Source organism: Oncorhynchus gorbuscha, linkage group LG16 (genome assembly GCF_021184085.1).
Source record: "Oncorhynchus gorbuscha isolate QuinsamMale2020 ecotype Even-year linkage group LG16, OgorEven_v1.0, whole genome shotgun sequence".
NCBI classification, from domain to species: Eukaryota; Metazoa; Chordata; class Actinopteri; order Salmoniformes; family Salmonidae; genus Oncorhynchus; species Oncorhynchus gorbuscha.
This window is the reverse complement of record NC_060188.1, coordinates 51,197,852-51,216,914: the sequence shown is the minus strand read 5'-3', so window position 1 is coordinate 51,216,914 and position 19,063 is coordinate 51,197,852. Positions and strand designations below refer to the sequence as shown.

At 41.4% G+C, this 19,063-nt stretch overlaps 1 protein-coding gene across 1 annotated transcript in view; it reads left to right on the top strand.

Annotated features, from left to right (window-relative positions):
* The window catches only part of LOC124000421 (carbohydrate-responsive element-binding protein), a 34,746-nt gene that overhangs the window by 9,975 nt on the left and 5,708 nt on the right, over positions 1-19,063 (top strand). Inside the window, exons 6-12 of the mRNA XM_046306769.1 lie at positions 5,336-5,510; positions 5,890-5,970; positions 16,933-17,084; positions 17,346-18,036; positions 18,235-18,308; positions 18,422-18,695; positions 18,798-18,910. Coding sequence (XP_046162725.1) covers positions 5,336-5,510; positions 5,890-5,970; positions 16,933-17,084; positions 17,346-18,036; positions 18,235-18,308; positions 18,422-18,695; positions 18,798-18,910 — 1,560 coding nt within the window. The remainder of the gene's footprint in view (positions 1-5,335; positions 5,511-5,889; positions 5,971-16,932; positions 17,085-17,345; positions 18,037-18,234; positions 18,309-18,421; positions 18,696-18,797; positions 18,911-19,063) is intronic.

Below are 19,063 nucleotides of genomic sequence, written 5' to 3'. Positions count from 1 at the left end.
ATTGTGGTCAGTTGCGTATATGGCTGATGTAGGGTCCTTTTTGTTTAGTTCAGTAGCCCTTTCCACTCGCAGTCCATCATCCCATATACGGCTTGAACATTTCAGATTTTGACATTGATTACTTAAATTGGAAACCTGTGGCTGTACAGTATACATGCTATATTATGTCAGGGCACAGGTTCTCCATTTAACAGCACTGTATAGGTTTTGACTGACAGCCGTTATAAACTTGAGCACCGCGCACGACAAGAAGATTCCCCCATCCCTCCTGCTATTTCGGCTACTTTTGCACGTTTGTTGTTGTCTGAGTAAGGGAACTGCTGTACCTTAAGATGACTCAGTGTATTTTGAAAGATGAGATGTTGGGGATTATAATAAATACTGCTTTGATGTCATTCAAGCAAACTACACACCCATGAGTCCAAATGTGTACTTCATATTTTAAACCTCACGTAATTTACAGTATCAATGTTTATGATCCCTATGTTTGATCCACAGTTACAAGGATGAAATGTGTTATCATTCAGTTAGTGAAATTACATTGAAAAGATGTCTTTTAGATGCCTTTTCCAGAAGTTGACATCAAGTGAAAGGTTAACAGATGTATTTTTTGGACATCGAAAGTACATCTTATACGGACGATAAAAACACATCTTATACGGAGGATAAAAACACATCTTATACGGAGGATAAAAACACATCTTATACGGACGATAAAAACACATCTTATACGGACGATAAAAAAACATCTTATACGGACGATAAAAACACATCTTATACGGACGATAAAAACACATCTTATACGGACTTCACAAATACAAAATACGTATTTCCTAGACATTGAAAATATATATTTTCAGTCATTGATTCTATGGACAAATTTCAACTGATATACATTATCAATTAGGTAAGCATTATACCACAATAATAATTTTCCACACCTCTTAAAAGGAAAGAGGAGCCAAATGTAGATCGTAAACAAACAATTTATTATTGCTCCCATAAATCACATGCAATTAAGTAAGCTTTTTTAAAAGCTTTAAATCTGAATGATGATGTGCAAAGTAGTCTAATACATAGAAGAAAAAACACTTCAACTACAATAAGATTCTGAGTAACGATTACATATTATTTTTCTTGCTATGACTGTGATATGTTGTTGTTTATCTACCTTAGGTAAATACACTAACTGTAAGTCACTCTGGATAAGAGCGTCTGCTGAATGACTCAAATGTCATTGTAAAAAAACAACACTTTTGCAAGGCATACTAGTTATTATTCTAATGAGCTCCGCCCTGAAACAATTATACATTTGGTCATTGAGTACCAGATCCAAATCTGAACGAATCGTAGACATCTAGGCTATGTTTCACAAGTTTGAACATCACAGTACAGTACGGCACAGTTTAGTGTACAGTAGAGCACAATAGAACACAGAACAGTACAGTACAATATGGTACGGTACAGGACAGTCGTTTTTTCAGTACATTACAGTATGGTATATTACAGTAGAGTTACAGTAGAGTCCATTACAGTAGAGTTTAATTCATTAGAGTTAAGTAAAGTAGAGTACAATACAGTAGTTTAATTCAGTACAGTAGAGTACGATACAGTTTAGTTTAGTAGAGTAGGGTACATTTAAAGTATGGTACAATACAGTACACTACTTTATACTTTACGGTACTCTAGTGTGCTCTAGTGTAATTTAATGTATTGTACTCTACTCTCAAATTTTTGTAGGTCTGTTTTTGGGGGTTTATTTATTCGCACCAAAGAAAAGAAGTGAAATACAAAACAGTACGGACAAAAAACAGGTAAAAACGGTGTGCAGGTGAGGTTGGAAGCACAAAAGCGCTGATTTGAAAACCACACCACAAATAAGTACAACAACAAAAAGGTTTGTTCAATCAGTTAAACAAAGCATGTTAGTTATAATTGCACCTGATATACTCAGTATACAAGAAAAAACCTGTTTGATTATGTTTGTGTGTGTTAGAGTGTGAGAGTTAAGTTACATGGAGGGGATTATTGGTAGTTTGGTTCATCAGACTGACCCCCAGTCTTTACTTGGAAGTTATTGAGGGATGATGACGTTTTGGCAAGATTACGAAAATGATTCCAGAGTATGGTACCTCTCTATCTGATAGAGAATTGGCTATGTGAGGTGTGGCAGTGGGGAGGGTGAAGGTTATCGCGGTGTCTTGTGTTCTATAGATGAATTTCAGAATTAACCTGGAATAATCTATTGAAGGGTTTAGGTAAACAGTCTGGGAGATATGATTATTTGTGTACTGGCCCAAACAATATTCCAGTAAATGAGATATGGGTAAATGAAGCTATAGTATAGAGTTAGGAAACAAGCCTGATGAACCAAACCACTCATCTTTTTGATGATACCAACAGATTTCATTACTTTGCTTAAGACAAATTGAACATGATCTTTCCAGGATAACTTTTCATCAATTCGAAGGAATCGAGTGCATGTGACTTGTTCCATTTCATTCCCACCAATTCCAAATCAAATCAAAGTTTATTTGGCATGTGCGCCGAATACAACAGGTGTAGTAAACCTTAGAGTGAAATGCTTACTTACAGGCCCTAACCAACAGTGCAATTTAGTAAAAAAATAGATATTAGGTGAACAATAGATAAGTAAAGAAATAAAAAACAACAGTAAAAATTACGTGAAAAATAACAGTAGCGAGGCTTTATACAGTAGCGAGGCTATAACAGTAGCGATGCTATATACAGTAGCGAGGCTACAACAGTAGCGATGCTATATACAGTAGCGAGGCTACAACAGTAGCGATGCTATATACAGTAGCGATGCTATATACAGTAGCGATGCTATAACAGTAGCGATGCTATATACAGTAGCGAGGCTATAACAGTAGCGAGGCTATAACAGTAGCGATGCTATAACAGTAGCGATGCTATATACAGTAGCGATGCTATATACAGTAGCGAGGCTATAACAGTAGCGAGGCTATATACAGTAGCGGGTCTATAACAGTAGCGATGCTATATACAGTAGCGAGGCTACAACTGTAGCGGTGCTATATACAGTAGCGAGGCTATAACGGTAGCGGTGCTATATACAGTAGCGAGGCTATAACGGTAGCGGTGCTATATACAGTAGCGAGGCTATAACGGTAGCGGTGCTATATACAGTAGCGAGGCTATAACGGCAGCGATGCTATATACAGTAGTGAGGCTATATACAGTAGCGAGGCTATAACAGTAGCGAGGCTATATACAGTAGCGGGTCTATAACAGTAGCGATGCTATATACAGTAGCGAGGCTACAACGGTAGCGGTGCTATATACAGTAGCGAGGCTATAACGGTAGCGGTGCTATATACAGTAGCGAGGCTATAACGGTAGCGGTGCTGTATACAGTAGCGAGGCTATAACTGTAGTGGTGCTATATACAGTAGCGAGGCTATAACGGTAGCGGTGCTATATACAGTAGCGAGGCTATAACTGTAGTGATGCTATATACAGTAGCGAGGCTATAACGGTAGTGATGCTATATACAGTAGCGATGCTATATACAGTAGCGAGGCTATAACAGTAGCGATGCTATATACAGGCACCGGTTAGTCGGGCTAATTGAGGTAGCATGTACATGAATGTATAGTTAAAGTGACTATGCATATATGATAAACAGAGGGGTTGGGGTGGTACATTGCAAATAGTCTGGATAGACATTTGATTACCTGTTCAGGACTCTTATGGCTTGGGGGTAAAAGCTGTTGCGAAGCATTTTGGTCCGAGACTTGGCGCTGTCCGGTACCACTTGCCATGCTGTAATAGAGAGAACAGTCTATGACTGGAGTGGCTGGGGTCTTTGACTATTTTTAGGGCCTTCCTCTGACACCGCCTGGTATAGAGGTCCTGGATGGCAGGCAGTTTAGCCCCAGTGATGTACTGGGCCGTACGCACTACCCTCTGTAGTGCCTTGCACAATTGACATAGTCTAAAAATTGCTGTTATTATTGTGATAAAGTGGAGGGAAAGTGGAGGGAAATAGCATGTGATTGAAAGAATAACTGAATAAAACAGGTAGAAGTGACAGAATAGGATAGTTAGTATTTCTTCTGTATTTTCTCTGAGGTTCATTGCGTCCGTGTGTCTGCAGAGGGGTGGGGGTCTCTTCATGTCTGTCCGTGTGCACGTGAATGTGTGACTGACAGAATTAGGTCAGGGACAATAGACTGCTGCTCTCATTATATGGAGAGGCATTAAAATAAAGAAATTACTAAAAATAACGAATAATGGAACCAGGTTCCCTGCACATACACACAGCACATCTATGCTATAAGTCCATTTCTGTGAATGAAAAAAACTAAAAGGTGTAAACAGGGGGTTTGTCGTAATCAAAAGTCATTTCCGCCTCATTCAGGGCTTTTCTATAAATGTCTCCCCTGGTTTGGGACGGAATATTAAAAGGTTAGGACATGAGGGTGTAACACAGCATTTTAAACACAGAGAGCAGACAGAGACTAGATTAGCTGTGAATGATCGTGAATATTTATACGATTATTGGATGGGCTTGGGGGACTTGATGAAGAATTTAAAACTATATTTAACTTTTGGGCTTGAATAGCTGAATTGGACATTATTGGACACAATGAGGGAGGCAAGTGAAGTTCCATTCATGTTCATTTGTTTTTGTCTGAGTTTAGTACATTTAGTGGACAGATGAGGACTCTGAAACATTCCTTTGCTGTTTTGATTTGAGTTGATATTCATAGTCTTGCATTTGTTTAGAATTAAGAGAATTGGCCAATGTAAATATTTTATCATAGTTTGAGAGCAGTTAAATTCACATGACACGCTGTGAATTAGTTTCTATTGGACTTACTCAATATTCTAATGTGATGTTTGCCAGTCTTTTTCATCTACCCCTGTCAAATATTGTACTGTACTCCTGCACTCATCTGTGAAGACCTTTTCCTTATCACATGCTTTAGTGTTGTTGTTAGTGCCCTCTAGTGTGAGGACCAGGTTTTGAGATGTGATTTGTGTCCTGAAATCTCAATATGAGTGTCCATTCTTCGGCTCTATCTCAACTAATCTTTCCGTGTTTCCTTGCACCTCTCTACACCTCCTTCTCAACCCAATTGGAGGAGAAGGCCCAAGGGCTCTCCCCTCTGACCTTCTTCTTCAAAGGGTTTTGAGAATGACGCGAGGAAATAGTATGGGAGGAAGTGCATAACGATGAATTGCGATAGAGCCATTTTAGATCAGTGATTTCTTCAAGGGAGGCAGGAAGGATTTATTTTAGTGTTGAAACTGAGCCTTGATGTTATCCCCACCCCACTGTGTCCAGGGTCAGATCTGCAGGGCGGAGCTGGAGAAATGGTCCAGTCAGATGTACCAGGAGCCTGAGGTCATGCCAGAGGAGGTCCACATGTTTGACCTGGACTGCTTTCTGTCCGACATCTCTGACACCCTGTTCACCATGACCCAGAAGCCCTGCCCGTGGGCCAACGACCGGCACAACAGTGAGTACCACGTCACAACGTCCATTCTACTTACTTATCTACCTACAGTATTAATATTATACTTAGAGGAACCATTTTACTGTCTACTGAAGCCCTGTCTACGATTCTTGTAACACTATGATGCAAATCCTTATGAAATTGAAAATGTTTCTTCTTCTTTTTATTTTATTGACAAAAATAACAGAATACACCACTTACCATTTATCCAACCTATGGTCATGTGAGACAATAATGCAGGAAAGAAACCGCCCAACAAATGAGGAACTTCAAATGAATAAATTAGGCTAAAGATGCAAACAGAGGCACACAGCCACTGTCTCCCTGTCTCTGGTATGTTTTTCTGTATGTGAATCTAGTGTTCTACCTCGTTCCTCCTCAGCGTACACCAGCAATGCTGACATGATACAGCCAGGTCTCACCCCACTGCAGCCCAATCTAGATGACTTCATGGATATCCCAGGTATTGTGTGTGTGTGTACTGGATTTCTCTAGCAGTCTAACTGATCTGTTCCTGGCTGGTTCAGATGTTTTTTTCATGACTTCTCCGATCTCTTAAAGTCAGCTATAACAGCCTCCACTCTTCAGGGAAGGCTTTCCACTAGATGTTGGAACAGTGCTGCGCAGCATTAGTGAGGTCGGGCACTGATGTTGGCCGATTATAGGCCTGGCTCGCAGTCTGCGTTCCAATTCATTCCAAAGGAGTTTGATGGGGTTGAAGTCAGGGCTCTGTGCAGGCCAGTCAAGTTCTTTCACATCTATCTCTACAAACCATTTCTGTATGGACCTTGCTTTGTGCACAGGAGCATTGTCATGGGAACTAAGGGGCCTAGCCCAAAACATGAAAAACAGCCCCAGACCATTATTCCTCCTCCACCAAATGTTACAGTTGGCACTATACATTGGGCCAGGTAGCGTTCACTTGGCATCCGCCAAACCCAGATTTGTCCGTCGGACTGCCAGATGGTGAAGCGTGATTCATCATGCAAGAGGACGCGTTTCCACTCCTCCACAGTCCAATGGTGGCGAGCTTTATACCTCTCCAGCCGACGCTTGGCACTGCACATGGTGATCTTAGGCTTATGTGCGGCTGCTCGGCCACGGAAACTCATCTCATGAAGCTCCCGACGAACAGTTCTTGTGCTGACGTTGCTTCCAGAGGCAGTTTGGAACTCGATAGTGAGTGTTGCAGCAGAGGAAAGACGCTCGGTGCGCTTCAGCACACGGCGGTCCCGCGCTGTGAGCTTGTGTGTCTACCACTTCATCTGAGCTGTTGTTGCTCCTCGACGTTTCCACTTCACAATAACAGGACTTACAGTTGATTGGGGTAGCTCTAGCAGGGCATACATTTTTACGAACTGACTTGCTGGAAAGGTGGCATCCTATGACGACGCCACATTGAAAGTCACTGAGCTCTTCAGTAAGGCCACCCAATGTTTGTCTATGGAGATTGCGTGGCTGTGCGCTCGATTTCATACACCTGTCAGCAATGGGTGTGGCTGAAACAACCGAATCCACTGAGTGTCCACATGCTTTTGCATATATAGTGATATATCGAAAGCTTGGGACTATAAGGTTGTATCTGCATTTTTGTCAAAACTGAGTAATTGAAATAGCCTTGTTCTATTCAATGTTCTCTAACTACATAGTACTCTAAGTTCCTCCAATTCATGTTGTTAAGTTCAAAAGAGTACAATATAAAAATTGCCTACACCATTTAAACAAATGAGGGTTCGGAACGTTAAAGTCAATTATCTCAGAGTAATCTTTGTGCAGATATAAACTTAAAGTCCCAAGCTCTTACATTTACATTTACATTTACATTTAAGTCATTTAGCAGACGCTCTTATCCAGAGCGACTTGAGATTTAATTTGCTCTGTTAAACCTACCCTTTGGAATGACTTCGACAGCAAAATTGAATCTATTTTAGTTAGTAAGAGATCCCTCAATAATCATTTTCATGACAGCACATTGGTAGTAGTCAGTGACAAATATCAAATATTGGTTTTTAATATTTATTTAACCTTTATTTAACTAGGCAGTCAGTTAAGAACAAATTCTTATTTACAATGACGGCAGATCCCGGCGATGCTGGGCCGATTGTGCGCCTCCCTATGGGACTTCCAATCACGGCTGGATGTGATACAGCCTGGAATCAAACCAGGGACTGTAGTGACACCTCTTGCACTGAGATACAGTGCCTTAGACCGCTGTGCCACTCAGGAGCCATGGATGGGAAACCAAATGTATAGCTGTAGATAGATCTACTCTCCAGTAAGAGGTGATACCAATCCTAAAAACAATTTCTGATACTGAATCTCACGTTGTTTCAAAGGCACAAATTCAACATATTTTATGGATGGTTTGTCTATGTTGAAAATTGGTTACCATGATGACAATCCTGTGATTGACATTTCACCTTCAAAACAGCAGTTTACATTGACTACTTTTTTCAAACCAATGTATTTTCCACATAGATTCCACGCCACAATACGTTGGCAGATTACGTTGAAGCAATGTTGATTTAACCAGTTTGTTCCCTATGGGTTACTACAGTGGGGGGGAAGTATTTAGTCAGCCACCAATTGTGCAAGTTCTCCCACTTAAAAAGATGAGAGAGGCCTGTAATTTTCATCATAGGTACACTTCAACTATGACAGACAAAATGAGAAAAAAAATCCAGATAATCACATTGTAGGATTTTTAGTGAATATATTTGCAAATTATGGTGGAAAATAAGTATTTGGTCATCTCCAAACAAGCAAGATTTCTGGTTCTCACAGACCTGTAACTTCTTCTTTAAGAGGCTCCTCTGTCCTCCACTCATTACCTGTATTAATGGCACCTGTTTGAACTTGTTATCAGTATAAAAGACACCTGTCCACAACCTCAAACAGTCACACTCCAAACTCTACTGTGGCCAAGACCAAAGAGCTGTCAAAGGACACCAGAAACAAAATTGTAGACCTGCACCAGGCTGGGAAGACTGAATCTGCAATAGGTAAGCAGCTTGGTTTGAAGAAATCAACTGTGGGAGCAATTATTAGGAAATGGAAGACATACAAGACCACTGATAATCTCCCTCGATCTGGGGCTCCATGCAAGATCTCACCCCGTGGGGTCAAAATGATCACAAGAACGGTGAGCAAAAATCCCAGAACCACACGGATGGACCTAGTGAATGACCTGCAGACAGCTGGGACCAAAGTAACAAAGCCTACCATCAGTAACACACTAGGCCGCCAGGGACTCAAATCCTGCAGTGCCAGACGTGTCCCCCTGCTTAAGCCAGTACATGTCCAGGCCCGTCTGAATTTTGCTAGAGTGCATTTGGATGATCCAGAAGAAGATTGGGAGAATGTCATATGGTCAGATGAAACCAAAATATAACTTTTTGGTAAAACTCAACTCGTCGTGTTTGGAGGACAAAGAATGCTGAGTTGCATCCAAAGAACACCATACCTACTGTGAAGCATGGGGGTGGAAACATCATGCTTTGGGGCTGTTTTTCCGCAAAGGGACCAGGACGACTGATCCGTGTAAAGGAAAGAATGAATGGGACCATGTATCGTGAGATTTTGAGTGAAAACCTCCTTCCATCAATGATGGCATTGAAGATAAACGTGGCTGGGTCTTTCAGCATGACATTGATCCCAAACACACCGCCCGGGCAACAGAGGAGTGGCTTCGTAAGAAGCATTTCAAGGTCCTGGAGTGGCCTAGACAGTCTCCAGATCTCAACCCCATAAAAAATATTTGGATGGAGTTGAAAGTCCGTGTTGCCCAGCAACAGCCCCAAAACATTACTGCTCTAGAGGAGATCTGCATGGAGGAATGGGCCAAAATACCAGCAACAGTGTGTGAAAACCTTGTGAAGACTTACAGAAAATGTTTGACCTCTGTCATTGCCAACAAAGGGTATATAACAACGTATTGAGATAAACTTTTGTTGTTGACCAAATACTTATTTTCCACCATAATTTGCAAATAAATTCATACAAAATCCTACAATGTGGTTTTCTGGATTTTTTCCCCTCATTTTGTCTGTCATAGTTGAAGTGTACCTATGATGAAAATTACAGGCCTCTCTCATCTTTTTAAGTGGGAGAACTTGTACAATTGGTGGCTGACTAAATACTTTTTTGCCCCACTCTATATGTGCAGGGAAATCTGATGGACAGATGTGGTGACCAGAAAGCTCCTGATAAAAAGTTATAAATGCTACTTTACCTATATATAGATTAGGCTTATGTACTCTGTCGAAGAGAGTTAGAGCTACAAGAATAGTTTTCCACATACAGAATCACTGCATGTATCCAAAATGACTCTGTTAAGCAGGTGGCCAGGTATGCATCTTTAATCGATGTATATTTAGGGCTTCTCTTCTAAATATGCAGCTGGGGAAACCCATATGAAAATGAATATATTGGCATGTATTATTATATTGTTGAGTTAAAGATTCCTCTGTGAGTGACACCCCTGGGCTGGGCTCTCTGTTCTGTGTCATGTTTATGCCATGTCCGGAGTGAGCTGGAGGTCAGAGGCTGGGTTGAGACACAGCAGAGTAGGGAAGTGGAAGCGCATGTGGTTAACCGCAACATGTGGCAAAGGGGCCCAGCGGGATCAAGGGATAAGAGACGGAGGGGAAAAAGGATGGAGGGATAGACAATAGAGGGATGAAGAGATGGAGATATTGGAAGGTAGTATGATTTATTTTCTTCTACGGTGGTTTGAGTAGAGGATTACATTGTTTATGACAGGAACTCTTTATTGCATTGTTGCAACTCTCAGTTTGATCACTTCCTAGGATAGTAATATGCTCTGGACTGCCATATTGATTTGATAATTATATATTTGTCAGTGCTGCATTTCGTCCCTCTACATATCGGTACTGTAGTCCCCTGTACTGTGTATGAGAGTGGGTTGTCAGGGGTATTGGCACGAGAATGTTCCTCTCGGTCTGTTCTTTTGGCCTTGCCAGTACCAGGGTCCTTTGGCAGTAGGGTCCTTTGGCAGTAGGGTCCTTTGGGATCAGCTTTCTGCCTCCGTCACCAGGGTCAGCAGGGTGGCAGGGTGCTTGTCAGGGCCAATGTGTTTAACTGAAGGACACACAAATAGAGACTCCCTTCCCATCCCTCCATGTGACTGTGTCACAACATACACCATGCCATGATGTGACTGAGACAGAAGGAAACAAAGCTAAGCCGCTGGTCACTGATCTCAGCTTGTATATCATACCAGGTTGGTGTGAGTGGGTATGATCCTCAGTTGTTAGAGTAGGGTTGCCCACTGATACAGTGTCTTCTTAAACCTTCTTGAAGGTTCACATTGCTAAGGAACTAAGGTTCATATTGGTAAGTATTCTTGTAAATTATCTCTGAAAATGCACTACTGCTAGATTTTATGGGATTTTTTCATATCTTAATTAACAAGGTATTCCCTTAAAATATTGCATTCATTAGGGAAGGACATTCTTTCGTTCAACTTGTTTTAAACTTTAAAAAACCATTTGTGATTTTTACCTTTATTTAACTAGGCAAGTCTGGTAAGAACAAATTCTTATTTTCAATGACGGCCTAGGAACAGTGGGTTAACTGCCTGTTCAGGGGCAGAACGACAGATTTGTACCTTGTCAGCTCGGGGGTTTGAACTTGAAACCTTCCAGTTACTAGTCCAACGCTCTAACCACTAGGCTACTCTGCCGCCCATTTCACAGAAATAAATTATTGGTTCCTACTGTGCAAAAGATTCACCGAATGTTGTTATCATAGAGTCGGGAATTTAATAGGGTTAAAATGATAGAAACTAAATAAGTGATTGACAGCAATGGGCTTGGGCCAGTATCATGGTGCAGTGATGTACTCACGTGTGTTTATTTGCTTTGACTGCTGTACTGTACAGTATTTGTCCTGAAAGGGTATACTTAGGGTTGTGGCGGTCACGAAATTTCGTCAGCCAGTGATTGTCAAGCAAATCATTGTCGGTCTCATGGTAATTGAACGTTAATTAACATAAACAAATTTAGCATCTCCTGGCTTCCTTCCACACACAGCCTACAAGCCACTGATGCAGACCTTTGGAACATCTACATTTTAAAAAGTCTAATAAATCCATGTAATATAGCCTACAACTTCACAATAAATCCATTATTTATTTTAAAAGCATGATATGAAGAAAATGTAGTCTATTTCAGAAGAACAGAACAGAATAACATACTCTGAGTTGTCCTATGCCAAATGGCTGTTGGCTACACTAGTTCATTTAGCAGACTTCTAAGATTTGCTTAGAATTCCATGGCATTATTTTCTCCAAACGATTTGAGGGAATGTGGCTATTCTGTAATGAGCGGTTAAAAAATAAATAGGTATCCCTATATGCTTAATTTGGAGTTATTAATGTAACTTTAGTTGTTCTACAAACATTAGGCTATATGTTTAGATTTCTAATACATCGTAAGGCTGCATGCATGATGCAACTCTAATGATGATTTGAAAAAAGTTGCTTGAAAGGCATGAGCTCTGCTTTGTTTTTTGAGTAGGCTGTACACACTTTATCAGTCTCTCATTCAGAATTTGACAAGAATTTGGCACTTGATAATGCCTAGAATTTAACGGCAGAATCCGCTTTGTATGGCCGTAATAGACCCTAAAATCTATGCCATTTGCGGGCAGTGTGCCCTTCTCCCTGAGTGCTGCTCACGTGATCAGGTCTTTCTCACAGGCTACAAGTGAAGACCGACACATTGGGGACGCAACTGCGTGCATCCTTATCCAATTCCGAGGTACATATTGATGATATTGAACTGTCTACATATAATTTTCATCAGTCAACAAGATGAGTAGGGCTAACGAACGGCAAAAGCACTAGGCTATGCCAATCTACTAACCCCCTAGTACAAAGATAAACCTATTCAATTCTGTACGATAAATAAATATTCCAAACATAGTCTGCAACAGTTGTGGGATGCGATAGATCCCATATGAATACAACCACTAGCATAAAAGTAAAACATTTTAATGCAATGTGGCTGACACAACAGATCAGAACGTTGAGCTTAAAATGTTGATAAGCTATTAGGCTATTTCTTAACATTATAAGTGTAGCAATGCAAATATGGTAGTAGGCTATAAGCTTGAATGTTTCCTTAGCGGAAAACACTATTATCAAAAGTGACCGCAAATGTGATCATGCATGTACTGCTTTTATTATAAAGATGCAATTTTATGGTGAAAATTATCTTCCTCAAACTTGAAACTCACGCACTGCTTATGTACAGTGGGGCAAAAACGTATTTAGTCAGCCACCAATTGTGCAAGTTCTCCCACTTAAAAAGATGTGAGAGGCCTGTAATTTTCATTATAGGTACACTTCAACTATGACAGACAAAATTAGAACAAAAAAAATCCAGAAAATCACATTGTAGGATTTTTAATTAATTTAGATGCAAATTATGGTGGAAAATAAGTATTTGGTCAATAACAAAAGTTTATCTCAATACTTTGTTATATACCCTTTGTTGGGAATGACAGAAGTCAAACGTTTTCTGTAAGTCTTCACAAGTTTTTCACACACTGTTGCTGGTATTTTGGCCCATTCCTCCATGCAGATCTCCTCTAGAGCAGTGATGTTTTGGGGTTGTTGCTGGGCAACACGGACTTTCAACTCCCTCCAAAGATTTTCTATGGGGTTGAGATCTGGAGACTGGCGAGGCCACTCCAGGACCTTGAAATGCTTCTTACGAAGCCACTCCTTCGTTGCCCGGGCGGTGTGTTTGGGAGCATTGTCATGCTGAAAGACCCAGCCACGTTTCATCTTCAATGCCCTTGCTGATGGAAGGAGGTTTTCACTCAAAATCTCACGATACATGGCCCTATTCTTTCTTTCTTTACACGGATGAGTTATCCTGGTCCCTTTGCAGAAAAACAGCCCCAAAGCATGATGTTTCCACCCCCATGCTTCACAGTAGGTATGGTGTTCTTTGGATGCAACTCAGCATTCTTTGTCCTCCAAACACGACGAGTTGAGTTTTTACCAAAAAGTTCTGTTTTGGTTTCATCTGACCATATGACATTCTCCCAATCTTCTTCTGGATCATCCAAATGCTCTCTAGCAAACTTCAGACGGGCCTGGACATGTACTGGCTTAAGCAGGGGGACACACCTGGCACTGCAGGATTTGAGTCCCTGGCGGCGTAGTGTGTTACTGATGGTAGGCTTTGTTACTTTGGTCCCAGCTCTCTGCAGGTCATTCACTGGGTCCCCCCGTGTGGTTCTGGGATTTTTGCTCACCGCTCTTGTGATCATTTTGACCCCATGGGGTGAGATCTTGCATGGAGCCCCAGATCGAGGGAGATTATCAGTGGTCTTGTATGTCTTCCATTTCCTAATAATTGCTCCCACAGTTGATTTCTTCAAACCAAGCTGCTTACCTATTGCAGATTCAGTCTTCCCAGCCTGGTGCAGGTCTACAATTTTGTTTCTGGTGTCCTTTGACAGCTCTTTGGTCTTGGCCATAGTGGAGTTTGGAGTGTGACTTTTTGAGGTTGTGGACAGGTGTCTTTTATACTGATAACAAGTTCAAACAGGTGCCATTAATACAGGTAACGAGTGGAGGACAGAGGAGCCTCTTAAAGAAGAAGTTACAGGTCTGTGAGAGCCAGAAATCTTGCTTGTTTGTAGGTGACCAAATACTTATTTTCCACCATAATTAGCTAATAAATTCATTAAAAATCCTACAATGTGATTTTCTGGATTGTTTTTCTCATTATATCTGTCATAGTTGAAGTGTACGTATGATGGAAATTACAGGCCTCTCTCATCGTTTTAAGTGGGAGAACTTGCACAATTGGTGGCTGACTAAATACTTTTTTGCCCCACTGTATATCAGTTAGGCTCTACACCCCTTTTAAAGCAGATTAATGTACTTCATTTTAATAAGTTATTTGGCCACTTTGGCCACACTAGTTGTAATACAAACCTTATTAAAACATATAGGCCTATGGGCTAGGCTACATAAGGTGTGTGACTATGATTCGAGAAAGTAAAAGCAAAAGGCTTTGTTACTTATGCTGGGCATCATTCACAGGTGATAATATATCATTCACAAGTGATAGGCTAATATTGTCACCTGTACCGAAACAGGGGCAGCGGAAAAAATACATTTTATCTATACACTTAAATAAAGGAGGACGCTTTTCCCCGTGGTTTATTTCATGCCAGTCAGGTAGGCTATACTCCTGTAGTAAATATAATTAATGTGCTTAATATTAGGACAGTTGAGAAATAAATATAGTAGGTCAAGCCTATAGAAAGCTGAACCTCCTCTTTTTAGTAGAGGCCATCACTCTGTTTTCTCACGCAATTGCATAGCCTATTGAAATGTTGCGCAACATGAGCTCATGCGCCATCATGAAGTGTTTGATTAGATTTTCAGATACATTTGCATTGATGTCAGAGTGATTAGAGGGACAATAGAGTGCTGAGTACCAGGCAGTTAGCAAGTTTGGTATGCTACTAATTGCCATCAGTAGCATCAGAGCTTGGAGAATCCTAATTACCATGACTAAACGGTCACGTGGAATTTGACTGCCTTCATGACTCGTGACCGCTGGTGTGGTGGTAATACGGTCACCGCAACAGCCCTAGGTATTCCGTATTCTGCTTGAAAAGCATTTAGTGCGAGGTGGAAACAATGTCTGTCCAGTTGGTACAGTATCACTGTGCCTTGCCAAGTTGGCAGTGGGCGCGTTGTTTTATGATGCTTCATGACCGCTGGCAAGGGCAGACATACTCTGGAAGCCCACCCAGTCAGATTCTATGATGTCATCATCACGCCACAAACAGACAAGATCATAGAATTATGTAATGGATCAGATGCCTTTCCTGAGTTAGCAACAGACAGGCAAACATAATACTTATTGAAGTACACAGAATAGACTATAATAGAATTATAACAACTTTATTTATTTACATTTAACATTTGAATCATTTATTCACATCTTATTCAGAGTGACTTACGGCGAGTGAGTGAGTGCATACATCTTCATACTTTCTTTGTACTTTTTTTGTCCACTTTTTTTATCTATTTGCACAAAAATTAGGCCCCTACATGTACATTATTCAGTACAGACGTTATCCTTGCCAAGACTGCAGATGTGTTTTATTGACAGTATGTTGATTCATCAACATGGTTCAGGTGTGATATTTCCTTCAAAGTCGGTGACATTACTGCCAATAGTGCAACTAATGGCAGTAGCAACAGTCATCAAAATTGTTAAAAGGTTTTAAAAGCAACTAATAAATACAACATTTGGACAATGGATGAAGATACTTTTTCAAACTTTTTGAATGTTTAAAAGTACATAAAAAATGTACTGGCACGGACAAATAACGAATAGAGTTCAGGGATTGTGGATGGAATTCAGGTATTCATTTTATTGTCAAATGTCACCTTTTTCATTAGAATATATAAATTGTCTTACTGTATCAGGTATTTTTTGTATATTTTGTGTTAAAATAAATTGAATTACATGCACCTCATTTGCATAAATATGGTGGCTGTGTTTGCATATTTGAACACAATAACATAAAGGTGTGGGACAGGGCTGCAACTACCAAACACTTGCTCTGTCTACCCTACCTTCACTGTTTAGAGTGCCTCATTAATTACTGTTGTCACGTTCTGTTGCATAATTCAACAAGTGTGTTAATAGCAGGATCAAATCAAATCAAATTTGATTTGATTTAATAGCAGGATAACATGCTTGGCTCTAGATGACACATTTCTAAGCATACTCTACATTGTTTGCAATTTCAGACATAATATCACTATAAACTGGGTGTTTTCGGAAGTTGCTTTCATTTCAGCGGATCTCATCTGTAAACATTTCAACTCTATTAAATTATTACTTTTTTCAATTCCACAAAGAAATGAACACCCCATCAAAATAAAGTGATCTGTCTTCTCTTTCTTGTGATGTAAGTGTCGGGACTGTGTGTTTAATCGCTGACAAAGCTTTAGCGTTCTTATAGATTCAACAATAGAACAATGTATTCCATTAAGCCCATTTCAACCATTGACAGGTCATTACAAACATTTCCGCGGTCATAACGTTAACAGGAACAAACGTCACGCATAAGCAACAGTATGAAAGAGTTGCAGCAGTAAAATGAAAGCAATCAATCCAGCGAGATTTAAGTGACAAGTGGATTCTGCACCCCACAAACACAGGAAATAGATGGCTGAAAAAGACAGATCCTCAGGTGGGTGGGGCATACGCCTTGCTAATCTCCTTCCATTTGTCCATGCAGGTTCTACCTGGAACCAAAAAGGGCTCTCCTATGGGGACAGCCAAAGAACCCATTTGGAACCCTTTTTTCTAAGAGTATAGGGTTGATGATGGTCTTTTTTCCTGTCCTGTGTTAGATATCTTTATGAGCTACCGGGGCCAGTCATTGGAGCAGGCTGCTTATGCTGACTGTGGCTACTTTGAGAGCTCCTCCAGCGGGGCTTTCCCCTCCGTGTCCAGCCCTGTGGTCACCGTTCCACAGCTACACGTCGACACTCAACTAGCTCAGGTACAGTAGCTAAGCGCTTTGCTTGACACTTTGGAACCTGTTGTTCTTCCACTGTTAGGGGATGGAAAAGTGATGAAAAAGTAAACGATTCACATGAAATTTGGCACATATTGCCTGGGCTATGTATTCTTTGTTTTGGGTTCCTGCATTTTCATTGCATAGTTTGTTTTACTGTTTACTGTTAAAGTAATAGTTTATAATATAAATTGTACCCAAAATGTTTCAGTCATGAATGAAACTTACAATGAATCTCTCTTCCAGTCCAACCTCTCATCTGGCAGCCTGTCTCAGCCCTCTTCATCTAACTCTCTGTCAGGCCCTGGCTACCACAGACAACCCCTGACCTCTGAAATTACCTTCAACCCCACTAACAACCCCAAGTTCAAAGGTCACCAACAACAGGATTACCACAGCGAGTACCATACACCCAGCATGGTATCAGGGGCCATGCCCTCCTATGGACACCAGGCTTACTCCGGCGCCGCCGTCTCCATCGCAACCACCAACATACAACAGCAGCCCGTCTCCCCAGGAGACGGAACCTTTTTGTATCCGCCTCCCTGTCACAAGTACGGTTACCACGCCACCACTGCCAGCTCAGTGACCTCTACCGTCATCACCCACACGGGATCCACTATGGGTGGCAGTATTCTGGGATCGGATCCCCAGGGTCATCACGGGTACTCCACCACGGGAGACATGTACTCCCCAACATCCTGCCTCTCTCAGGGGTACTCGTCCGTGGTCTCGGCCCCGGCCCTCCCCTCTGTCAGTGTACCACCTCACTGCTTCTCAGCCCCACAGCAGCCGGGTGTGGCGGGTGGTAGAAGGGGGAAGCACAAGCAGAAGACAGCAGTGGGGGTGCAGATGGAGTCCCATCTGTCCACCCCTCAGACGACTCCCCCCCAGACCAGCTTCCTGGCAAAACTACTGTCCTCCAACACCCAAGAACGTGAGCATATCCATTCACTTCTTTTTTCCTTCATCATACGTTCATACTGCAGTGATACACTGATGCACATGCCGTTCCAACACTCTTGGTCTTGTATTCACCATTATCCACTATCACTGTCTTGCAGAAACATTAACCAAAACTATTGTACGCTTGTTTTACCTCCGCACAGTTCACTTTTGACCATCTTGTTTTTAGGCAAACCAACGCTGGGATTCGATGCAACTTCAGTAGCAACCAAAGGGCACAGGTCAACCTCTCCCAACTCTCCAGTAAGGCCAATATAGTTTCTTTAGTTAACACAGGTGTGAGTTTAAAAGACATAATTCAAAACTTTACTGCAGATTACAGTTGTACTTTTAATCAGATAATGTGTTTGGTTCAGCATTCGAGCAGCAGCATGCGTATCGGAGGAGTGTCTGGATCTCAGCTGCAGCCTGGGTCTCCCTGGCCCTCAGGGATCCCACTTCTTACACCAATTCACTGCCAGACGTCCACCCACAGCCACGCCGGTCTATACACTAGTACCTCCCACGGATCTGCCGTCTCTGCTCTCCTCACCCAGGGCTCAACACACCCCAACATACCTCTCCTCGTCCCCAAGACAGAAAAACTCTCCCCTGTACAGATCTACGGTTCTGAGAGAACTAGTTTAACAGGTAATTAAGGACGAACATCATTTCATGTAAAAATGTTAACATGTTATGTGTGGTTGAAAAGCAAAGAAAGCCATTCCTCTTTGTTGGTTTGTTTGTTTTTAGTGAGCTTCTCGGGTCACTCAGGGCAGATGTCCCCAACCAACCTTCTAGAGAGGGCATCCAACACTGAGTCTCCGCACTCCTTACCTGGACATTCCAAAATGGAGTCAAACAAGGTAAGCAAAAACAACTTGACCATTCATTACTCAACACACATCCTATCGAATACCTAAAACTACTGTCTGATAGAAAGACAATGATGAATAAACAAAATACTGAAATGGAAAGGTACGTTGCTATTGTGTCTTTCCTAAATTGAACTCGAGGTC